Below are 17674 nucleotides of genomic sequence, written 5' to 3'. Positions count from 1 at the left end.
CTATAACTTTATTCGTTCCGATTCACTTACACCCTTAATTATTAATCGCTTTCTACAATTTATCACATTAATAGTGCAGCATTTTCATGTAAATTTTACTTTGTTCTCTTATTAAATTAGACGATCATACAAGTCAATATTGTGCTGGGATTTACTTTTCAGTGAAGTGCAGAGTCAAATGCCACATGCAAGTTTAAAAGTTTGAGTGATGATTGGTGGCTTATCCACTTTTTCCAGTATGCTTTCATTGTAAAACTAAATCTTTTTCCCCCATCCCTAATTATCTACACTTTCCTAGAAAAAAAGAAGTCTCTCTTTCTCTTTCTACTTTCCCTGAGAAAATTTTTGGGGTTTGTTGTGTCAGTTTGAGTGGATTTTGCTTGGCCTTTTCTTATAATGCTACTTTCGTAACACTTTCTCTCTCCCACCCTTCTTTTTCTTGTCCTCACTTTGTGGGAACCAGTGGTTTGAATAAGTAGTTTTAGATTTCAACTTTAAACTTTTGAAGATTCTTTTGATGATTTTGATGTCTTCTGTTGGTTCTCTCCTTTTCTTTTACATACAAGAATTACCAAAAACCATGAAACAGCATGATCCTTGATGTTTATTGAGTCATTGATCATTTTCTTTCTTGTCAAAGGGTTATTTTAGGCGATGGCTGATCAAGGTGGTATTGTGACCAGAGAATACAGGAAAGGGAACTGGACTTTGAATGAAACAATGGTGTTGATCGAGGCGAAGAAGATGGTTGACGAGAGAAGAATGAAGAAAAGTGAGGGAAAACCAACAGAGCTGAGATGGAAATGGGTGGAGGATTATTGTTGGAGGAGAGGGTGTTTGAGGAGCCAGAATCAGTGCAATGATAAATGGGATAATCTCATGAGGGACTACAAGAAAGTGAGAGAGTACCAAAGGAGAAGAGGTGAGAGTGGTAGTGATTATTGGGAGATGGAGAAGAATGAAAGAAAAGAGAAGAGCTTGCCTACTAACATGTTGAGGCAGATATTTGAGCATTTGGAGCAGGTGGTGGAGAAGAAAGGCGGTCAAATTGTGGTGGCTGCCGGTGGTGCTAGTGGTGGTGGCTCGGTTGCTGTTCATAACATACCTTATGTTATGGATACACCAATTACTAGTGTGCAACCTTCATTGCAACATCAACTTCCGCCTATTCCAGCTGCAATTCCATTGCCTCTAACAGCAACGCAGCAGCTGCCACCGCTGCCACCGCCACCAACAGCTGCTCCTACACCACTTCTACAACCATCCCTTTCGTATGCTCAGCCATTTCCAACAGTAGGTACTCTCCTCATCTCTCGCTTGCCTTGCTCACATGCACATCTTCTTTCTCTTTCGCATTGCACAAGTTCGAATGATTTTGGCACGCCATGTTACAATGGCAAAATATTTTTTTCTAAATTTAGAGGGACAATTTCGTAATTACATCATAAATACTGAAATTTTATGTATAAATTAAATGTAAAAAAAATTGCCGGTTTGGGGGGCCACAGCCCCTTCATATCCTTAATAGTTCCGTCCATGCATGTTTCATATTTACCTATAAGGGTGAGTATTTAATCTAGTTAAATTTTTAAAAATTGAGTTATTTAAGTAGTATTATTATTTTGTAACTTAATATTTAATTGAATTTTTTCGATTAGAGTTGAATTTATGAAATTTGAGTAGAATCAAGTCGAGTTATTTGAGTTTTTGTTTAAATTTAATTCTAAATATTCATAATATTACGGTAATTTTTTATTCTAATTTAAATCATTTTCTATGATCATATACAATATACATAAATATTTCTTTATATTTTTTTACATAAGTGATATACATATATCACTCAGAGTGAAAGATTCGACTCAAACTTTAATATCAATCCACTAATTACTAAAAATCTTGAGTTTTTCTAATTGTAGGGTCTGTTTGTTTCAATGAAAATATTTTTTGGAATATGTTTTTCGTAAAATAAATTACATTTTCTAGAAAACGTTTTACGGTATTTTGAAGATATTATGTAAATCATTTTCCACTAATTAATAAATTTTTAAAAATTTATTTATTATAAATATTAAATATAATAAATAATATTATTTATCATAAAATTAATATTATTATTTTTAAAATATTAGAATAATTTATTTATTATTAAAATAGTATTTATATAATAAAAATAATAGTATTAGTACATTTTATTGAAATAAAATAATTATAAATTACATTAATTAATTATTAAAGTAATGATATTATATTATATTTTAAAAAGATTAATTAATATATTTTAAATATTTTTATTAAAATATTATTAGATTATTATATTAATATTAAATACATAAATAATATTATTCATTATTAATAATTTAACAATATTATTTTTCTTGAATTGATAAATAATATAAATTTTATTAATAATTTATTATATTATTAAAATAAAAATATAATATCTTATATTATTATAATATAATTGATTATTTTATTAAAATGTTAAAATATATAATATTATTTTATTAGAAATATTAATAAATATATTTTAAATATTTTAATAATTAATAAAATGATATTAAAATATTTTATTAATATAAAATTCATAAAATAAAATTATTTTGAGTGTTTATTTTTTGGAGTGAAAAGTTTAGAAAATGATTAACTAAAAATCAGACTAGAAAACACAAAGGAAATTAAGTTGTCCAGTCAAATATTTTACGTTGATATACCAATTTTTCTCCAATCAAACACTGAAAAAATGAAGAAAACGTTTTCTAAAAAATATTTTACGTGAAACAAATAGACTCGTATTTTACAACTCAACTCAAATTTTAAAAAAAAATTCGAATAAATTCAAATTTTTTAACGTCAAATCTTTTTTCGCTCTCCATAATCACATACCATGATGGTGCACTGATTTTAATATTGAACTACTGAATGATTTTATTGGTACCATTTTTATGTGTCGGAGATGTACGTGAAAGCTCAGATTCTGATACAAGTGAGCACTCGGACTCAGTAGGAAAGAAGAGGAGAAGATCGGGAGGTAATGGGGAAGGAACTGCCAGTCCAAGCAACTCAAATAATGAATTTGGAACTGCAATCTTTAAAAGCGCTTCCATTATAGCAGAAGCAATACAGGCCAGGGAGGAGAACGAGGAGAGGAGACATAGAGACCTTGTTGTTTTACACGAGAGAAGGCTACAGATTGAGGAATCTAAGGCAGAGATCAACAGAAGAGGAATTGAAGGCCTGGTCGATTCCATTAACAGGCTTGCTAATTCCATCATTGCTTTGGCTTCCCATAAAAACCAGTCAGCTCCAAAGTGATTCTTTCGATGATTCTAATTACGTCTTAATTGAGACTCTCTCATCTACTTCAAGTCAGGTGTTTGAACTCCCATGTCTTAACAAGGGTTGGTTGTAATACTACAAAAAGTTAAATATAAGCAATTGTTGTGCATTTGGGGTCATCTTCAAGGAAAGCATACTGCTATATATGGCATACATGCATATATGGGGATGCCAAAACCCTATTCTTTATTGTTTAAACACAATTTTTTCCTGGAACAATTATAATGTATTATTTGTTTAGATTTTTCTAACTTATTGACAACGCACATTATCCTACACACGTAACTACTATAACTTAAATATTTTTGGGAGAACATTGTTCCCTTTAATGGTTCTCAAAAGAGAAGTTACTTCAAGCAAGCAACTAGGGATGTAAATAAACATAGTGTTCGAAGAATTGTTAAACCGCTCGTATAATGTTCATTTATTAATAAGAGAATGAACCCGAACAGAAGTGTGTTTGATTCGTTTATGTTCGTGACAAGCCTTTTATTGTCCATTTTATAAGCTCATTTATCAACCCGTTTACTCGGTTTAGATATTGATCATAAGGTGAACTTTTAAATTAGAATTGTGAAGCCTAAGATACGTAAGGACTAGTGACGTAATTTTATCATTTATTGGCTTGCAAATAAAAGAATAAAAAATGTTAGTTGTCAAACTTTGAATGAACAAGTTTGCGAATGTTAAACGAATGAATACAGACACTTTAAATAAACGAACACAAACACAATACTAAAATTTTAAATTACTTATCTAAAAAAAATTAAATAAATACGTACCAAACATGAACCTTTTAAATAATAAGTAATCACACACAAATACATTTTTATTTCTTCGAGCTAGTTGATTTACACTCTTACAAGCAACCCAAATTCAAAAGTTGATAATTCTGATACACAGATTTGGAGTGTGAATCACACATGGGGAAGGGGAAGCCGCTCACCTTATCATTCAATCATATATGAAGTAGAAATGTGAGAGAAGTGTGGAATTGACCAGTACTTCTCTGAGACTGGTCAAAAGCGACCAGTCAAAAGTATCTCTGAACTGAACCCTCTGACTCTGACATGAAGGCTGCCCTGGTTCACTTACTTTCCAGAAATGCCAATGTAGGCACTGTTCTTAGGTCAAAATTTGAAATTAAACATTTCATTCAAAACAAAAAAGTTTATGAAAATTTTTCACCCTTGTACCATACATTTTAAGAGTATATCACAAGTTACTCCAAAAAAAAGTGTATATCATTAGACATTTTGATGCATGTGATTTTATTTCTATTTTTTTCACTTAGGCGAGATCTAAAGGAAAAATATTATTAGATTATATGTAGGAAAAATTGGCTCATTTAAGGTATTGAATAAATTATTTGTTGAGATAGAAGGTTTGTTACGATATCAGTAGAAAGACACACAGATTGTCTGGTGTTTTTGGAAAGTCGCGTATATCATTTGACATCTTATAGATTATTTATCAATTAAATTTGACGCTCCGATTACATGTAAAAAATAAGATATTGTGTCTTTCATTTGTCTCTCCAAAAATATCTTGTTTTTCGTTCGTTTTTTCTATCAACACTATAGGAAACGCTATCTAACAAATAACTACCCCAACACCCTAAAATCCTAAAAGAGACAATATTTTTCCACCATATTTTCTAAGGGATTTTGCTGAGATCTAATATTAAAATTCCTAATATTTTATCAAAACATTTAATTAAATATCAAAATTTTAATGGATACATAAATTTTCTTTTTAATTATTTTGATATAAAAAACTTTACAAGGGATATCAAATTTAAAAAAAAATTAAATATAAAATCTTTTAACGAATACCTACGACAATGCTGAAGTTGGTTTCAACTTGATCGAATTTTAGGAATTCATCGGCTCAGGACGGATATAGGAATTTGTGTTATGAGGTACGAACATAAAAAATTATATTAGAACTTTAAGAGGTACAGGATCATAAGATCTTAGGGGATGAGAAATTAAATAATTCATATAAAATACAAAAAAATATCTAAAATATAAGGGAACTTAATTTCTAGGGGTGTGATCGCATCCTCATCAACCCTCGTTCCATCCCTACATCAACTCCTTAAACCCAACCCAAACTCATGTCCATCTTCTTCTTCTTCACTTTCAACCTATACCAAATCTACTTCTATTTCCAAAAAAGTAAAGAAAACTCATTTCCTTCTTCCCCATTTTTCATCTTTGTATCACTCTTTTCCCTTTTTATTTTCTTGAATTAGGTGGATTCAATCTTTGATGCTTTCAGTTCAGAAGATCTGGTGGTATCGATGCTCCAATTACATTTAATCTAAATTTCAATTCGATCTCAACAATAAGGTCAAAAACTGATTTGTTTATACAAATATTTCTAAGTAATATAAATTTTCAGACCAATAATCAAACTTTCTAAGCAAAAAGTACAACAATTTCTAACAATGCTACTACGGGTAGGGGTGTTCAATTCATCGGTTTAGTTAACCGACCGAACCGAACTTCCAAAATTTCATTAACCAAGGTTTTTTTATTTAAGCGTTAATTGAACCAATTTTTTTTTAAAAATAATTAATCGAAACAAAAAAAAGTTCGTTTAATCGGTTGGTTAACCAAATTAACCGAAATTTATAAATAATATATACTATATATTAAATATTTTATATTTTTATTACTTCAGTTAATTCAGTCGGTTAATTCGGTTAAAACCGAAGTTTAAACATTCTAATATATAAATAATATATATAATATAATAAATTTTTAATAATTTTGGCTAATTCGGTTAACCGACTGATTTCAAATTGAATTTACTGATAACCGAAGTTTGAAAAAATAATTAACCGTTAACTGAACCTAAAATTAACCGACCGATTAACCGAAAAAAACTTCACTTCAATCGGTTAAATCAGTTTTAACCGAAGTTTGAACACCCCTAACTACGAGTATAAAATTTCTATCGGTTACCATTTGTAACGACACAAAAATTTAGAGTTATTATTCATATATTGATTTGGATTAAGATAAACAAAGTGATGGGCTTGACTGGAGTTATGGGTTAAGATTGGATTTAATTGAAGGGTAAACTACACAAATGATACCTATTATGGGTTATTGATTTATTAAGTTCATTGACTATTCATAATTACAAAATAGACATTCGATTATAGAGTGTTGGTCTGTTGAATCCCTCGACTATTGAAAATTATAAAATGATAACCCATCTATTTATTATGTTCGAAACTTGTCCTTATTCGTTAGAAAATTTGCAGTCGTCTGAGCTAGACATTAACATGATGACTTACATATTTTATCATATCACAGTTAGCAGATTAACATTATGTTGTCAATTTTTTTTTAAAAAAAGGAATAAATTTGGAACATATGAATAGTTAGGTGACCATTTTGTAACTTTTAATAGTCAGGGGATTCAACAAAGTAATATTCTATAGTTGGAGGACCATTTTATAACTTTTAATAGTTGATGACTCAACAAAGTAACACCTCATAGTTAGAGGAACATTTGTATACTTTACCCTTAATTGAATAGGATTTGGATACAAAACATGTTAAAAGAGAGATTTTTTAGCTGAGAACTGAAGTTGAATGACTTGGTGTGCAATTTGCATTTAAGGAAAGCAGGTGTGCGTGTTTTATTTGGAAGTAGGGTTTGGGAAAAATTGTGTTGAGCGCATTAAAACCCCATATCTTTTCTTTTTCTCATCTACGTCATTTTCTTTAAGCCAAACTAAGTCCTTAATAATAAATATAAAAAAAATTAAATTGTAAGAATAAATAAAAAAATCACTTATAAATTATTTTTTATTGGGTTTAATAAACTATCTAAATAATACGTTAAATTTTAAATAAAAATATAAAAAATATATTAAATGCCCAATTATTCACACATAACAAAAATTATCTTATATCAATGTGAAATTAGGATGCCTTGTTTGGTTTATGAAGTAAGAGAAGTGGCAGTCTTCAGAGACCAACAGTAATAGATAAGTATGATGCTTTGGTATCAATATCAGGACCAACACATGATTTTATATTAGAGGACAAACTTAAACTTGGGGGCGAACTAAAATTCAAAGGGTAAAAAGATATTTTTAATAGAAAGTACATAGAAAAATCTAAAATATGATAATTTTAAATTTTCAAAGAGCGACTGCCTCCCACCCCTATAGTTCCATCCCTGATCAATATAACACCACCTGCCCAGTCTGGTAGCTTTATACAGACATGAGAGCTTGTATTTGAGAATTAAGGTGAAAATAAGAATTTTATTACGATTAGAAGGATACATTCATTCAATATGAGTTTATATTAAAGAATTGTTTTAACATCAGAAATAATATCCATTTCAACGATTACACTTATGCCACAATATAATTAAGGTTGATTTAATTCAATTTATTTATTTATTTTATTCAATACTAATATTTATTTTGCAATAGTCTTATATTTCCAATACTCGTAAATAAAATATTCATGCAAGGTAGTTTAAATGTTAAAAAGTTGGCATGTTAAGATTGAGAATATAACGTTAAAAATATAATGAATTTGATAATAAAATCAAGTATAACATGATATATGATGTAGGTTATCAAAAAAATAAAAATAGATTGAAAAATGTATCTAGAGATATGAATATATTAAAATCTCCTAATACTATAATTTTTTATGTTTCAAATTAACCTACAAACTTTAAAAATGAAGCCCTAAGCCCTGCATGATATATTATTTTAGGTCAAAAATATGTTTATAAAAATTCTCAAACGGAAACCTTCACGCCGAGGACCATTGTTTTGAAAACCGGACTGGACGGACCGGTTCAACCGAGAACCGTTGCCTAGTCCGGTTCAATCTAAACCGGTTGAACCGCTACTAGTAAACCGCCAAGAACCGCTAAACCGTTCGAACCAGACCGGTTGAAAACCGGAAAAACCAGGAAAAAAATGGAATTTTTTTTTTTTTTAAAATTAAACCAAACGTCGTTTGTTAAACGAGCCAAGTCGAACTCGAGTATTGCTGAGCTCGACTCAAACTTGAAAACTTTAAAAGTAAGCTCAACTCCACTCAAACTCACAAGTTAAAAATTATCAAGTTCAACTCGAACTCGAAATATAATATTGAAACATGAACTCAAAAAGGCTTGAACTAAAAAAAAAATTTAGAAGCTCAATTGCAGCCTAAAATTCGAGCTTGATTGAAGTGAAATAATAGTTCACTCAATGCTCACCAAAAGGCTCCATGATTTTGAATGCCAAATTACCTCTATTATTTATAGAAGTTTGTTGTGATGCTCTTCTATGTTTCTTAGCAATGTGGATTGTTTTATTCTCATATTTTTACTCTTTAGACTTTTGGGATGCTCTTCTATGTTTCTTAGCCATCTGGGATTATTTTTTAATTATAGTTATATAATTATATTTATTATTTAATATGTTTTACCTTAAATATTATGTTGTAGTTAATTTGAATCATTTTGTTTCACTTGATTTTATGGTTTTTAATTTATATATGTTATGACTTGCTTTGAATATGACTTGTGATATAAAAAATTATTTTTTATTAAATATTTTTGGTATTTTTATTTAATTTTTTAAATAATTATGACGTCGTCCGGCTCTTCCGACCGGTCGGACCGGTTTGACCGGTTGAACCAGTGAACCGGTAGCATGGCCGGTTCGCTAACCGGTCCGGTTCTGAAAACCATGCCAAGGACAATAATGAAGCCCTAAGCCCTGCACGCTGCCCGCACAAAAGGGCAGAAAAAGAAAACATGTTTGTCGTTACCGTCCTTCGGGTGGGCTCGGAATCAGGCTTCGACTTAAATAAATAGGTAGAGTCATCACCGATCATTTATCTTTAAAATAAAAACTAGGTTGATCAGACACCTCGGTTTATTTTCTTACCTGATCCGTGTCTTACCAAAAATATGTCGGGCTCGGGAATCGGTTACTGTCAATGAAGGATTAACACCCTTGTACTACCCTTTCGATACTAATTTAATTTCCAGTTGTCTTAATTGCGAAAGTTAAATTAAAAGTAAGAATTCGATCCAAATTACTTACTTCCGATCGATTAAAAAGTACCCCTAAAAGATCAAAAGGATGTTAGATTTGCAAAGTAAAATATTGAATTGACAAAAAAAATTAACAAAAGTTAAATTATAAAACTTTGAACGAAACAAAGAGAAAAAATATATATATACATGCCGATAATTAAATAGAAATAAAATTAATAGAATGGAATGCTAAAAATAAATAGAACTAGTTCATGCCACGTAAAGAGATAAATCACACATATTAAAAACATGATGTGATGAAGAAGACGATATAAAGAAAAGGTTAAAAATGACAAATGCAAGATCAAGTACAAACAAAGACAAAAAGGCTAATTAAAATAAAATAAAATAAATAATAAAAAAATAAAAATGTCGGATCAAGAACTCATAAAATATAATGGCCTTTAAAATATAATTAAATGAAAACATGAATTAAATAAAGAAAGGAACAAATTAAAAAAAAGAAATAAAGTGAGTGGTGAATTTAAGAGAAAAAATTGTAATTAAAATTAAATTAAAAGCATAAACAAATTTTTATCAAAACACAAAGAACAACCATGTAATTGGACCCTATCTGTGTAAAAACACACGAATCCTTAGGGGATCTGAATGGGTCATCGGGTCGCTATAAAACCCAAAAATTAGAAATATATTTCATTTTTTCCTCCCTCAAAACCGATCAAAACCATTTTTTAAAAATCCTCTGAAATGTTCTTCTTGTTCTTCATGATATGAAGAACATTCAACCGAAACACAAATTCCGGCCATGCTCCGCCACGCCAGCCACCGTGGACCAACGGTGAAACCCAAAAAAAAATTTACCTTTCGAAAGCTTTCGATCTCCTATCTTCAAAAATCCCCACCATTTTTCTCAAAAAGCCTCGGGGAGGGCTAGATCTGAGAAAGACCTTTCGAAAACCCTCCCCTCGATCATCGACCTTTCTTCTCACAAGGGTTTTTCGAACCGAAAGGAAAAACAAACGACAAAAACCAAAAATGGAGACCAAAAATACTTCAAGACTCGAGCCGAGAAAGGTAAAAAATAATACCTTTTTTATATATTCTTTCTATTCGAGATTACAAGTGATTTTTCTTGGTTCGATCTATCTTCTCATTTTTTTCCTCCTTTACATTTTTACTTTTCATGGATTTATAGATTTAGGAACCACAGTTTTCGGTTCGATTTAGAATCCTAGTTGGACTAAAATACTAGTTTTTTTTTCTATTTGGGTTGTTGCTGCTGGAATGAGGAAGAGTCCTCAAGCTGACCAACGGTTCATCCTTGAACGAGGGACGTGCGACGCTGAACCGAAAAGAGGTGAACCCAAACTCCACTGGCGGGCTTCCTGTGTGTGTGGGCTTGGTCTGCTGGACCGAATGGGTTTCGGTTTGGATTCTGTAAAAAAATAAATAAATAAATAAATACATGTATTATTTATGATGTAATAACTATGTTATGTAATATACGGGCACAATATATACCCACTATATAATATAGTATATTATAATATAATATATTATAATATACTATGTATATATATTATATAATATAAAAGTAACATATATGCTCATACCATACAAATAAATATATAATCATATAATGTTTATACTATATAATATAAATAAACTAATAATACGAGATAAATAAGGTCGGACGAAAATTTATATCTACAATGTTCAATTGTTTCCTATTCACAATCGCACTCCTTTTATGTAATTTAGTTTCAGTTTTGATTTTATTTTTAGAAAATCGCTTCATATAATTCAATTCATCTTTTACTAAAAATGGAATCGAATACACTCGTAACTAGCTTTATAATCTCATTCAACGAGTCCAGTATCATGATTAATGTCATTGAGTAATCATCCGATAGTATGGGACAAGCTACTGTTGGCATTCACGATCATGCGCATTTATTGATTTATCACCTTCTATCCCATATCGATTCTGTTCAATTATTATGGGACAAAACCAGGTTCACAATGCTCCGACTTCAATGCTGAAGCGTAACCTTGCTTTCTGCCTCTACAGCTTCCCCACCAACATGTTTTCAATTAGTAACACATGAAATACTACCTTGTTTTATTCTCAAAATTATTAATTATTAACAAAATTGAAAATTCTTATAAAATATAAAAAAAATTAAACATTTTTATTGACTGTTTCTCGTCGGAATGAGTTTATTGTTATTTTTTGAACACATTTTTTACAAAATCATTCTTACATTAAAGTAACAATGACTTTTGTGGTTATTTCACATAATTTTAAAATGGTAAATGGAATTTGCACCAAAATTATATTCGTGAGTTTTGTTTTGGATCTCAAATTTTGGTTTATCAAATATAATAAGATTCATGAATAGTAATTTTGTCTAACAGTCCTTAAGTTTTTTAACGGCTGGAATGGGATCAAACCAACTTAATTTTAAAACTTAGGTTTAGAAAATAAATTTGGAGTCGTCATCGGACCTTGGGGTTAGGTAGGTCGAACACCTAAAATTATCTTTTAAAATAATTTTTGAAAAAATAAATTAAAAGATAAAAATAAATAAATCAATTTGCGTTGAACCAGAAGCTCATTTCAAAAAGGGCTTTGGGAGTCGATTACGTGTGGGGAAGGGTGAGCACCCTCACAGTTCCCAAAATTGGTACCAAATTGATTATACGTCGTCTTTATGTTGAAAATTGTAATTTAAAATAATATTTAAATTATGATATTTTTATATGGATAATCCTCATAAACACTCTTCCCTTGTATTTGGGAGACTTTTCCATACATTCCCCATATAGGATAGCAATATCTTGATTTTTTTAAGGTGGTTTGAGATTGTATTCAACAATTATTAATATTAATACTAGAACGACCTAATAAATGTATGAACAACCCTCAAGAAAGCACTTCTCTTGTATTTGGGAGACTTTTCCATGGATTACCCATACAAAGTAACATATCAACTTAAATAGCGTGCATGTATCTAAAAAAGGGGATTGCTTTGAAAATATATAAAAATGGACTATTTAATGAATTAACCATTCAAAAAGGGGCTAAAACACAAAACAGAAAGCACATGGACCATTTATAGGAATTATCCATTCAAAAAGAGGCTACAACAAATACATAAATAAACCAGAAGAGCCTACAATGCGAATAAACCAACCATCCTTCAACATTAAATTCAAATAGCTTTCAACAGTAAACAAGGATAAAGAAATAAACATAATAAATTACCAAAATAAACTATTATAAAATACTAATGACTAGAATGAGGTCATCCCAGACACTAAAACGCACTTTTCCTTTCCCTGAAACAACACCATATAGTGCTTGGAATAAATACCCCATTTATGGTAAAAAAATGTCCCCATTTTCTCATCTGTTACACTTTCCTTTTTTTTACTAAAAATAGCAACCCTAAAAAATCTCTCAAACTTTCATCTCTTCACCCTCGCTGAAACACAAAACTAACTCCGGCCATCGAACTTTGGTGGCTGAGAATAAACCACTCCTAAAATGCTTTTTTGCTCACTAAAAAACCTATAAACTAACTCATCTCACCCACAAACCCAAAAGCTCTCGAAACCTTGTTTTTCGTAACCATTGACCTTCTCAACCTAGATCTAGAGTGGGTATAGGTTTACCTTCAAGGAAGATGATGTTTTTTGCTCCGACGAGAAGGATTTCACACTCCCAAAGGTAGAATCGCTCTGTTTTCCACTTTTTTTTTCCTTTTTCTTTGATTTTTCCTTTTCCTTTGATTTTTCCTTTTCGAACTAGCCCTCTTCTTGGTTGGTTTTTTACCTTTTTATAACCCCTCAAATTTCTTTTTGTTTTGTGTTTTCCTTTTGCATGTAAAAAATGAGGAGCTGTTGTTGGAATCTGCCTTGCTAATTTGAGGGCCAAGATCATTTTTTGCACAACAACAACAACAACAACAAAACCCTAGGTAGGATAGTAGGTTGCCCCCAACGCCAAGTTAAGAGCAGCTTCCATAGAAGACCTCCGACAGTCAGAAAATTAAAAAATAAAGATAAAATACAATGCATGTATAAATATATAAATAAATACATAGTTGAAAAATCTTCATATGCAATCTTCATATGCGCGTCTGTAATGGGAAGTAATCCCTGCAAATAAATCCTTGAGTAAAAATCTCTGCATATAGACAGAAAAATAAGACCCGACTAAATTTAAAAAGAGGAAACATGAAGAGAATGATACACAGAAGTCAACGATAGTAAGCTATGAGAAGGAATAAAGTCAAATGGGTTAAAACCTAAACTAAGGCAACACTATTCTGCTACCCTAGTTCTAAGCCTTCATAAATTCCAATGCCAGAAACGTATAAAAATTAGAATTCATGGAAATTACTACAAAGGCATTAAAAGAAGACAGATATGATACACCCTATGGATGTGACCCGCACTACTCGGCTACCCTGGTCTTAAGTCTCCATACTTTCCTATTAGAGGTCATGTCCTCGGTAAGGACTAAATCCTTCAAATCAGATCTCAAGCAGTCTTCCCACTTCCGCCTTGGTCGTCATCTGCTTCTGGTATCGTCGACTGTAATTGACTCTACCCTCCTGAGCGCATCCGACGGTTGTCACCTAAGGACATGCCCAAACCACCGTAGTCTTCCCTCCCTCAATTTTTCGGATACAGGAACCACCCAAGATATCCTAATAGCAGAGTTTGGTGTCATGTCCCACAGAGTCCTACCACATGCCAATCGAAGCATTCTCATTTCTGCGGCCTCCATCCTCCTTACTGATACTTCTTGATTGCCCAACATTCTGATCCATATAGAAACGCTGGTCTTATTGCCATTCTATAAAATTTTCCCTTAAGTTTTAGAGGCACCTTCTTATCACACAAAACTGCAGTAGCAGCCCTCCACTTTAGCCATCATGCCTTTATACGGTGTGTAACATCATCATCCACACCCCATCTTTGTGTATCATAACCCTAGGTACTTGAAACAATCCTTTGAGGGAAGAACACGTCATTCTATGCATACTTCTAAATCTTCATCGTTTTGGTTCCCACTGTAGTTTGAACATAAATACTCTATCTTTTCAATATTGATCCTTAAACCTTTTTCTTCCAAAGCAGTCTTCCAGGTAGCCAGTCTACTATTCAGCTCCGTTTTTGTTTCAGCAACTAGGATAATGTCGTCAGCGAAAAGGATACACCATGGGACACCGTCTGGTTTTGTACAATAGACGTCGTCCATAATCAAGGCGAAGATGTAAGGGCTAAGAGCCGACCTCTGGTGGAGTCCGATTTCCACCGAGAATGCCTCGGTGTCGCCAACTGTAGTCCTGACGTATGTAGTAGATTTACAGTACATATCACGAATCACCCGGATATAAGCAGTTGGGATCCGTCTCATTTCTAAGGTCTTCCAGATCGTATCGCGGGGACGCTATCATACGCCTTCTCAAGGTCAATGAACTCCAAGTGTAGATCTCTATTTTTTCCCTATATTTCTCCATAAGCCGTCGAAGTAGATGAATAGCCTCCGTAGTAGACTTGTCTGGCATAAAGCCAAATTGGTTTTTCGAAACCCTAGTAACCTGTCTCAACCTAGCCTCTATCACCCTTTCCCATAGCTTCATGGTATGGCTAAGTAGTTTAATACCTTTGTAGTTGCCACAACATTGGGGATCTCCTTTATTCTTATAGATTGGTATCACCGTAAACTCTCTCCACTTCCCTGGCATCTTGGTAGTCACTAAAATAATATTAAAGATGTTGGTCAACCACTTAACTCCCTCTTCTCCTAGGGCCAACCACACAGTGATAGGAATTTGATCTGGACCGACATCTTTGTCATTCCCCATCTTTCTAAGAGCCATTTTGACTTCCTCAAACTCAATCCTACTTGTAGGGCAGTCATTGGCCATAGTATGATGGTCGGCTGACCCATCAACAGTACTATCTCTACAAGGAGAGGCACCGTCATTAAATAAGCCAAAGAAGTAACTACCCCATTATTGTCCTTAATAAACCTAATGCTACCTAGATCCTTTTTCCTATTCTCCCTGGATTTTTCTAGCCTGAAGATGTCGTTTTGTCTATCCTTGTGTCTAATCTCTTGTATATTTCCTCGTATGCCTTATCCTTTTCTTTAGCCACCATTTTCTTGGCTTCCCCTTTTGCCTCATTGTATCTTTGTTTAGCATTCGATCTTTCTTCGTCGTCATTGCATTGTAGATACTCCTTGAAGCAAGTGTGCTTTGTCCTCACCTTGGTTTGGACTTCGTCGTTCAACCACCACGATTCTTTATGCTCCTTGACCTTCCCTGTCGATAACCCAAGGGTGTTTTTGCCCACATCTCTGATGGAAATTTCCATATTTTTCCATAACATGTCTGCATTATTTGAGTTTGTAGTTCCAAAACCTGTATTAGACAAAACCTTACTCCTAACGTCATCAGCTGTCGCTCCATGTAAGTTCTTCCAAAGGATCCTAGGTTTACCAAGTTTAGCCCTCCTATGAGTGCTCTGCCCATAGATCTACTCGACGTGGCTCTATTCAAGGGACTATATGGGCTCTTTGTTTTTTGACATTTTATGATGTACATTTTTCTACCATTTGCCTCTGCCAGACCTCTTCCATGACAGTGTGGTGCGACAATTTGCACGGATGAAAGAAATGGACTTGCTTACGAGCGTGTTGATGTTGGAAAATGACTACTAGCACGTGGGAATCTAGAAAATTCTTTGGTGCATCCCACGCTTGACCATAGACCATTGGATTGATATGAGCACCAAATTGGCTTACCATCTCAATCGTTGATTTACCAAAATGCTTTTGGGATATTTGAGCATCATCTGGGCCATTAGATCTTGAAGCCAGATCTGACAGCTAAAAATCAGCTGCGTGCGCTTCCTTTTGGGTTATGAGAAACCCTAGATTGCTACTTCAATCTGAATCATAGGATTGGTTCAGATCTGACGGATCCAGGATGTGCGACATTAAGGAACAATAAGCTACTAGGGTTTTCCTTAGTATGTGGGCTCTTTCCTTCTAGGCCTCCAAGACTACTGGGTCGTTTCTAGTGGGCATGTAATGCTTGTGCTTACTCTTTGGGAGTTGGACCTTGACCAGAATAGACCTCCTTTTGGACTCTCTGAACCAAACCAGACCTACAATAAAAAATACCAATGAATTAAAATAATAATAAACGACCTAAATAAAAGTGACATTTATTAATCATTATTTTTTTAGAAAATACTTTATATAATATTTTTTGAAAACTATATATGTTTTTAAACTATAAAAATAATTGTTTTAAAAAAACTATATATTATACGTAACACCCTAAACCAGTACGACACATAATCGACCAATCAGAGTGTCACATGGAACCACCGGAGTGGCTAAACAAAAATTTTCTTTATTTGACCCATTAAAACAATCATTTATAAATAGTCATAATGAAATAAAACAATAACATTTATATAAAACAGTTTACATCTAGATCTCCCAAATAATAATCATTTAATTTATACAAACATCATTTTAAACATTCTATGACTCAAATATATAAAATAGGGATTAAAAATATACATGCCCTCTAAGATGAACTTGAGACGTACTTTGTTCTGAATCTGGGTCTAGAATCAAACTGGACAAAAGGTTATTCCTTGCTCCTCTACTAATCTACGTAAGGAAACAAATTTCAAACGTGAGCTAACTATCCAAGTGCCATACTAATTACTAAATATACTAAAAGTGTATCAGAAAAATGCTCAAGCTATCAAATCTCATGCATCAATGAGTATACTCGTATACTCACACTCTACTCTAGGGTAGAAATCATGGTGCGACTGAGGGTTTTGTATCTTGAAGCTCACACAACCCTCTAGTCTACTGAGGATATGGTCTGGAATCTCTACATTGGACACGACTAGCCCACCCCTCATGGTTGTCAGACCTCGCGCCCTAGTTAGTCAATTTAAAGTGTCTCGCATACTACCTATGGATATTCGGATTGATTCTATACATCGACACCGCTATCATTACTAAAGGAAATTGGGTGTCCTTATTATTTCTCGAGCATCAATCAAGGCTAGTTTTATGTCACCTTAATTGATCTCGCTTCTAATGTGATTAAACATTTTTATGGTTTTCACTTGTAGTCTTATTTGAAAGTAATTAGCGCATTTTGGGAAACCTTACATGCATCTTAAAATCTCTTGGTTATTAAAGACCAAAACAATACTCTGGTATCGATACTGACCTTGTAGT

General features: G+C 32.6%; 1 protein-coding gene across 1 annotated transcript; it reads left to right on the top strand.

The window, feature by feature from the left end:
• The first annotated feature begins 648 nt into the window (after positions 1 to 648).
• Positions 649 to 3339, top strand: LOC120217865. Its single transcript, XM_039214894.1, has 2 exons — positions 649 to 1297; positions 2957 to 3339. Exons 1-2 carry the CDS (start codon positions 655 to 657, stop codon positions 3313 to 3315), a joined length of 1002 nt encoding a protein of 333 aa, XP_039070825.1. The 5' UTR covers positions 649 to 654; the 3' UTR covers positions 3316 to 3339.
• The last annotated feature ends 14335 nt before the right edge of the window (positions 3340 to 17674 follow it).

The sequence above is a fragment of the Hibiscus syriacus genome, unplaced genomic scaffold, assembly GCF_006381635.1.
Source record: "Hibiscus syriacus cultivar Baekdansim isolate YM2019G1 unplaced genomic scaffold, ASM638163v2 tig00000773_pilon, whole genome shotgun sequence".
Taxonomy (NCBI): domain Eukaryota; kingdom Viridiplantae; phylum Streptophyta; class Magnoliopsida; order Malvales; family Malvaceae; genus Hibiscus; species Hibiscus syriacus.
Note: the sequence above shows the minus strand (reverse complement) of the source record. Positions and strands in the feature narration are given on the sequence as shown.